This window comes from Limanda limanda, chromosome 11 (assembly GCF_963576545.1).
Source record: "Limanda limanda chromosome 11, fLimLim1.1, whole genome shotgun sequence".
In the NCBI taxonomy this organism is placed as follows: Eukaryota; Metazoa; Chordata; class Actinopteri; order Pleuronectiformes; family Pleuronectidae; genus Limanda; species Limanda limanda.
In genome coordinates, this window is record NC_083646.1 from 10,612,871 (window position 1) to 10,620,849 (window position 7,979).

Sequence of the window (7,979 nt, forward strand, 5' to 3'; positions counted from 1 at the left end):
CGTGTACATCCAAGGTAACTCTGAGTAATGTCCCTGATGGCGCCCACACTTTCCTCCCACAAGTCACATTTGCCAAGATACACAAAAACACCTAGTGGGAGTTCAATGTTCAGTACAAAACGACAGGATCCGTTGGAACTTGACACAAATCCTCTCAGAACAGTAAACCACATTCAAACTGTAACTACTTCCTCCAGACATGGGTTGGACATACTCTGTCATTTGGTAAGTTTGAATATTTTTAAAATTGATTTCTAAATGGAATTATAAAATGCTGTGAACCTGCTGATAATTGAGCTTCATATTATATGCAATGCAATAAACATTGTCTTCCAAACAAATTGCTTTTAAATTCGACTGAATTATCTCGAGCCCAGTACAGCAAAGTCAAAACAAAATCTTCCAAACGTGAACAAATGATTGTGCCTCTAATTGTTCTTTTCCTGTTTGCATCAACTTTGGGCTCACACCTTAGTTCCAACTTTCTCTGTTCATGGATCTCTGCAGGTTTGTGTCTGTGTCTCTGTGTGAGTGCTTCTCGCTGCCCTACTCTGATTCTATAACGCATGATGAGGTCCAGTCCCCTCTGTATCCCCTGCCCTACCCAACTGGTCAGAGGAAAACGTGGAATCTGTTGGGACCTGAAGGCCACCAGATCCAGCTGTCCATAAAACACCTGGACATCAAACCTTCTGCTGGCTGCTCTCAGGACTCTCTAACAGTCAGAACAATATTTCAACATATAATTACAGTGTATTTTGAGCAATTTCCATGTATTATATTCATTACTTCAATATGAATAGAGAATTGAGGTATTGAATTGGACTGAAAAATAAGACAAAAATTAAATCCGACACATGAAAGCTCACATGTTATACAAATAGCAATGGAAAAGGTCATTTGACACGGTAATGTATAAAAAACATTGATCTTGAACTTCAATATTAAAGTATTGCTTTGCTCTCAAAGCTGAGTCTGACGTAGTAACTGACACCGATAACAGATGAGTTCCAATGTAACAGATTTGTGTTTGAATTTGGATGCGTTTTATAGTTTAATTTAGCATAACAGACGTTAGAGATGCAAGTTTATTTGAAATCAAACAGCCTCATTAGACTTGTGTGTTCAGGACTCGGGTTGGACTTTGACTCTATTCATGCATCAAGGTTTGGACTCGGACTCATGACTTGACCATCACATCCTGCTCCTGATCCACAAATGCTCTCTTTCTCTCATTTTATGTTTTAAAAACTAGACAATATTATCTAACTTTTGAAAGAAGAAACAAAACACAATTCTAATACTATTCTTTTAATACTCCTCATTAAAATGTCTAAAAACAGCTAGTTATATGTTATCTATTTTGTTGGCTTATGTGCTCACATTATCCAAAATGTTTCCAACAACGTTCAAACCCAGACACATCACTAATTTTATTCAAGGTAACTGGACGTTTTCTTTTAGTCGCCTTTTTATTGCGTCACACCAACTTGACCCATGGCTTTGCTCGTCTCTGCTTCCGGTGCAGATGACTTATGCAGAACCAAAACACCCAGTTAGCCAGTTAGCTGTTTTTTCCATCCACTATGTGTATTGGTCTCTTGTAAAGGATCATGGTTTTATTAACCGTTCCGCGTAGCGTGAATAAGACTTTAACACATTACCTCATCTGGGAACATGATTTGAGTCACGTCAGATTGATTTTCTTCGGCAATGGCAGTGAAGACAACAACTCCCATGAGCCTATGCTGTTTTATGGTGTCATCAAAGTATAGGTCTTTGTTATTGTTTTGTTTTAGAAACCTGGTAGCCGAAGGTACATATTTAATGTTTAAGTGCAAACCCCCACCACCATCCCAGGCACATCACACACATATATTAAGACATTATGGTCTGAACACCAGACAATTTCCTACTTGACCAACGCCAACATTGCTGTTACTGAGTTATGTTGTTGACTTTAAAACTCTTCTCCTTCTGTGTCAATTTCCCATTAGCTGCAAACATTAATGTGTGTTGTAGTTAGTGTAAATAAGTTATAAAGATTTGCTTGAACCCACAAGAAGCAGAACCAGTCAGGGATTGCCTCATCATTTGTATTTATCAAGTTTTATATCTTTCAGGTCGTCTATGATCAGCAGATCCTGGGGAGGTTTTGCGGCCAGGAGAATTCCACTGATCACCCAGGCAAAGAGCCGATCCGTTCTCCTGGCAACAGACTGACTCTCATATTCCAGTCATGTAACTCCACCTCAGAAGTCCAACAGCATATCGGCTTCTCTGCTACCTATAAGTCAATAGGTAAAGCTGTTATGGTCACCTCCCTCCTCTGTATCAGAGTGTATAGAGAACACACAGTGAGAGATGGAAAGAAAGATTCTGTCTCTTTGTGGAATATTTGTATTGCTAACTCTTCTGTTGGTTAATAGTAACAGTTTTACAACAGACATGCAAAATAGTGATTATCATTGGGTTGTAATTAGTGTCCCACAGGTCAAATGACCAAAGGGGAAGAATGTTGGAAATTATTTTGCGACAAATAAAACAATTACAGCAATTCAAAACACATCTCATTTGAAAAATATAAAAGTGTCCCTGTTATGTTCTGCAGGGATTAACTGTGGAAAACCTGACCCTCTGCTGAACGGAGGGATGATCAACCGGATTGACTTTGAAAACTACTACCGCTCTGTTGTTCAGTACCACTGTAATGAACCATATTATTCCCTCCCTGAGGATGCAAATGGTGAGATTTTTACAAACATCATGCCAGTAAAGTGTCACTACTAATGCACATGTGAGCACATGAATCTTTACATTTTTAATATGGCTTGGTTTTGAAATATATCTTGTTCTGTGCTCTAAAGCTATATTCACCTGCGGAGCAGATGGAAAATGGAAATCCAGCAACGGCAGTGTTGTCACTCCTACATGCATGCCAGGTACCTGTAGCCAAAATAAAATCCTGTGATGCAATTGGAACATAAAGTCTGTATTTGTGTGAAACTTCATTGTGTTCGTGTACATCTGCATCACATCCAGTTTGTGGCCAGCCAACACAACGCCTCTCTGTATATGAGAGGATCATTGGAGGCAACGATGCTCCAAAAAATACCATCCCCTGGCAAGTGCTACTTAAAGTAAATTACATGACTGGAGGAGGCATGGTGATCGCTGGATTATGACCGCAGCTCATCTTGCAACACAAGCTACCAACCCAGTATCAAACGACACTGTGCAGGTAAGTGGGCCACCATAGTTGTTACCTGTAACCCATACTTAACATAGTATTTACACAGAAAGAGACATTCTAAATCCTACATATCTTGTTGATTTGCAGGTTTATCTGGGACAAACTGATGTTCAGAGCTTGATGGTTTCTCGTGTTTATGCTGCCTCAGTCCACATTCACCCTGATTACAACAAACCCCAAAACGTAGACTACAACAACGACATTGCCTTAATCAAACTGCAAGACCCGATCACATTCGACGCATCAGTAATGCCCATATGTTTACCAGCACAGAATGCCACATATGTCACTGGAATGATTGGGTAAGGAAATAACTGTCATGTTAAATTTCACAATTTCTTCTTTCTTAATTCATAATTTTTCTGCTCCTCAATTTGCTTTTCCCCGCCTTTTTGAGTCAACATGTGAATATTGTCCAGGTTCGAGACAGAAGACGTATTTTCTTTTTACTTCTGAGTTCACCATAACTTTGTCTTATCTGTCTTTTTCAGACTGGTGTCAGGCTTTGGCGTTACACAGGAAATGGGCCGTTCAACAAAACAGTTGAAGTACGTTCACCTCCCTGTGGTGGACCAGGAGACTTGCAGTGAATCATTTAATACGTCTCAGCAGAAACGGGGCAGAGGACAAATCCTGACACACAACATGGTTTGTGCTGGACTTCCTGAAGGAGGGAAGGACTCCTGTAGTGGTGATGCTGGAAGCGCCTTTGCCCTGAAGGACAATGGACGGTTTTGGGCTGCAGGGATTGTCAGCTGGGGGACTGGCTGTGCACAGAGGGGATCATATGGAGTCTACACCAGAGTCGCTAACTACCTGGACTGGATCACGAAGACCATGCAGGAGAACTGACATTTTTTCAGTTATTCATGAATAAAACAATGATAACATCAAAATAAACAAAATTAAAAAGAGAACAAATTTTGTTTGAAATAAAAAATAAAACACCTTTTTACTTTCTCATTACAACCCTTTAATTTTCCCACTGGTCATCGACCATGGATGATTATACACATTTGAACTGAGACAGGAAAGATTGAGCTGATGTGTCATCCTCTCCAAAACAACTGTTATCTCAGCAACTGCTGACTCAGGAAAATCATCAAAATATATAAACTAAATAATAGGCAACCCACCATTGATCCCTTTGGAACACCTACTGTAACATGCCTCATAAAGTTAACACATTGCATTCTATTAAATAAATAGGTTCTGTTTCTTAGATGAGAAATGTATTTATAGATTTTTCCATTAAAACATTATGACTGACTGTATTGGCTGCTGCTATACACATGTACAAAAAATACAGCACTAACTACTCTTCTTTTGACATTCGTTTTTTATGTTGGTCCCCTAAATGCAAGGTAGTAATTTTGGTGGAAAGATTAGTTCATATCTCTTATTTTGGATCTGTTTAAATCTTAAAATTCATTGAAGAAATTTCATGGAGCTTTTTCAATGAAAAATATTTCATCAGTGTGCGTCTATTAAATGTTCCCCTAGCTTTGACATTTTCAGTTGTGTATATGAGCATATACATTTGATTTTTGTTTGATTGTGTGAATGTGCTGGTAAAAGATTTTCTACACTACATTTATGCCTCTCCGTTTTTTCTATTACGGACAGATAAGACCGCCCTATCCGTCGAGGAACGCCCTCTCCGAGCGCCTCGGAGAGCTTTTCGTACACCTCTGATTTTTCTAACTGTCCGTGTTTATGTCGGAGACCCCACGGACAGCTCTTGGCTGTGATTGGTCCGCGAACGACATCATTTCCGTATGACGTCATTTCCATATTTCCGGACCTCAAACTTCCTGTTTCCTTCCCTGTAGCAACAAACACGAACACAACTATGATTCTACGATTAATGTGACGTGTATGTTAAGCCAGCGGAGTTGTCCGGCTGACGGTGGCTCGTTAGAGCACTGACGGCATGTGTGCACGGTCACATACGGTTATAACGAGCTTTCAAAACGGCGCTAGCAGGCTAGGCTAGCGGACTAGCCACCATGCTAACTGCGGTGGTAACAGTGCAAAAACCCGCCGTCACGACTTTAATTCCACTTCTATCATGACACTGTTTCTATAATACCGTCAGGTTAGAAGCAAACACTGGGTAGTAGTTAGTGTCGGGAGTCCCTGCTGACTGTGTGTGGAAGCTGGGAGGGGAGCTAGCTTCAAGCTACACGGAGCTTCAAGCTGTGGAATCAGCAACACAGTTCGGAAACAAGACCAAGGAACCGCTCCGCTAAGAAACGATAACATCAGCATTTTGACCCGCTGGGTGTCACTTTATTTAGTTCTGTTAGTTGCCATGGTTCAGTGTGTGGGAGACAAGCTAACAGAGGTAAACAGACACACGTGGACTTCTTCTTCCCAAAATTGGGTTAGGCTTCTCTGAGCTCGTCTTCCGTTGCGCCACCTATGGGTTTGGCGGTGAATTTTTTTCTACGTACAGTGGTCGGACTAGTAAAAATCAAAAAGACTCTTCGCCCACTCGTGGAGCCCTCTCTGAGAAACGGTTACGTAGAAGCATACTGGAGCCTTAAGGTTTTAAGTGTTGTGTGTGAATGAGTCTGGCTTCATACGTGTACATCCAAGGTAACTCTGGGTAATGGGCCCGTCCTGAGGGCACACGCCCCCCCCTGTCTCCCTTCCTTACTCACTAACATCGTGTCAACATCAGCTTCACCTCCGACGGCTTCGGCAACAACAAAGGCTTCAGCTTGCACTTCAGGACCAGAGGTGCTGTGGCCTCTTTATCTTTGCCTTAGTGGTGAAAAGAACATTTGCTATTTGAAGTTTGGAGGAGACTTGTCACTAATTCGCTCTCTGACATGTTAATTGCAGGAAAGGTCTGTCAAGCAGAGGTCACCTCCCACTCCACTGCATGAAAGCGCCCATGGATGTGCAGGCAGGATTTTGGGAGGTCAAAATGCAAACCTGGGAGAAATACCTTGGCAACTTCTCATAAAAAAAACATCTAGAGGAGGAGCAACACTGATCAATGACCGATGGGCCGTCACAGCGGCTCATCTCGTGGAGACGTTGGTGGAAACCTCTTTGAGTCTGTATGGTGGATTGGTGGATGGAAGCAGAACCTCAGATGCATCGTCTGGTGTGGTGGTCATGGATAGCGAGAGGATCATCATTCATCCTGGCTACACCAGGGGTGTTTCTCCTCTGGGACGCATCAATTATGACAATGATATTGCTCTGATCAGATTGACCTCCAGGGTGAATTTTGGCCCAAACCTCCTTCCCATATGTCTGCCGGAGGTCAGAATACACCTCGCACGCCAAATGGCATTCCCATGACCTTCACTGAGAACATGTTGTGTGCTGGAGCAGAAGGGAAGGACAGCTGCCAGAAAGACAGCGGGAGTCCGTTTGTAATACCAACGTTGTCTGCAGGAACAGGGCCGTATCATCTGGTTGGTATCGTGTCCTGGGGTCCCCCCTGTGAGGATAGGGCCTACAAGGCTTATTATACCAAAGTAGAGAACTATATCAACTGGATCAAGGAGACAATCGATAAGGTGGAGAATTCTTAGAAAGGGGGAAGATGCAGGTGGAAACACAATGCTACGAATCACAATACTGTAATCACAATTGATTCAAATTGCCAAAATAACAACTTTTGTGAAAATTAAGTTTGTAACCCTTGTAATCAATGTACCAACACTGACAATCACAATTACATTAACACATTATAACTTCAGACTTCACTTTTGTATTAAAGGAAATGATGGGAAATAAACTGCAGAGAAAGTGTTTCAATCGATTTGTCTTTTTACATAAAAGATACACACAAAACATCTCAGGGTCTCCACACACAGGAACACTTAACTATTGCAGTATTTATAGATTTGACACTAGTAAGCTAAATGACCACACAAGGCTATGCAGACAGAATGTAATTTCAGAACAGACAGTACTGACATCTGTTTTCCTGTGAAGCCTCTACAGCACATCTTTAACGAAATAAAAGTATTTTATCAATTAAGATTGTTAGTATCCATTAATATATCTTGTTTGTTAATACCACAAACTATTATTTTCCTTTTTCCACAAAATAAAACTTGAAATATAACAGTATATACTTAATAGACTGATTGATGTGGATTTGAAAATATGCTTTTGATTTTCTTTATCCAGAGTGTTAGTATTGCTGGTCGCAATCATTTCAGACTTAAGGCTCCAGTATGCTTCTACGTAACCGTTTCTCGGAGAGGGCTCCACGGGTGGGCGAAGAGTCTTTTTGATTTCGCAACGGAAGACGAGCTCAGAGAAGCCTACCCCATTTGGGAAGAAGAAGTCCACGTGTGTCTGTTTACCTCTGTTAGCTTGCCTCCCACACACTGAACCATGGCAACTAACAGAACTAAATAAAGTGACACCCAGCGGGTCAAGATGCTGATGTTATCGTTTCATAGCGCAGCGATTCCCCGGTCTTGTTTCCGAACTGTGTTGCTGATTCCACAGCTTGAAGCTCCGTGTAGCTTGAAGCTAGCTCCCCTCCCAGCTAGCTGGCTTAACACACACGTCACATTAATCGTAGAATCGTAGTTTTGTTTGGGTTTATTGTCAAGCAGGACGTTTAAGATCCGGAAATGTGAAATCCGGAAATGATGTCGTAGGGAAATGATGTTGTTCGCGGACCAATCACAGCCAAGGTCTCTCCGTGGGCTCTCCGACATAAAGACGGACAGTTAGAAAAATCAGA

At 41.5% G+C, this 7,979-nt stretch overlaps 1 protein-coding gene and 1 long non-coding RNA gene across 2 annotated transcripts; both read left to right on the forward strand.

Moving 5' to 3' along the window:
* Positions 1 to 130: 130 nt before the first annotated feature.
* On the forward strand, positions 131 to 4,202 carry LOC133013707 (complement C1s-1 subcomponent-like). The gene is given in 9 exon segments (XM_061080740.1): positions 131 to 225; positions 508 to 721; positions 2,124 to 2,301; positions 2,612 to 2,746; positions 2,868 to 2,942; positions 3,043 to 3,171; positions 3,174 to 3,241; positions 3,341 to 3,555; positions 3,745 to 4,202. Coding segments are annotated over 9 exon segments (1,401 nt in total). The 5' UTR covers positions 131 to 199; the 3' UTR covers positions 4,106 to 4,202.
* Positions 4,203 to 5,509: 1,307 nt separating this feature from the next.
* On the forward strand, positions 5,510 to 7,033 carry LOC133013753 (uncharacterized). Its single transcript, XR_009681432.1, has 2 exons — positions 5,510 to 5,998; positions 6,104 to 7,033. It is a non-coding gene; the product is annotated as an uncharacterized LOC133013753 (long non-coding RNA).
* Positions 7,034 to 7,979: the final 946 nt, after the last annotated feature.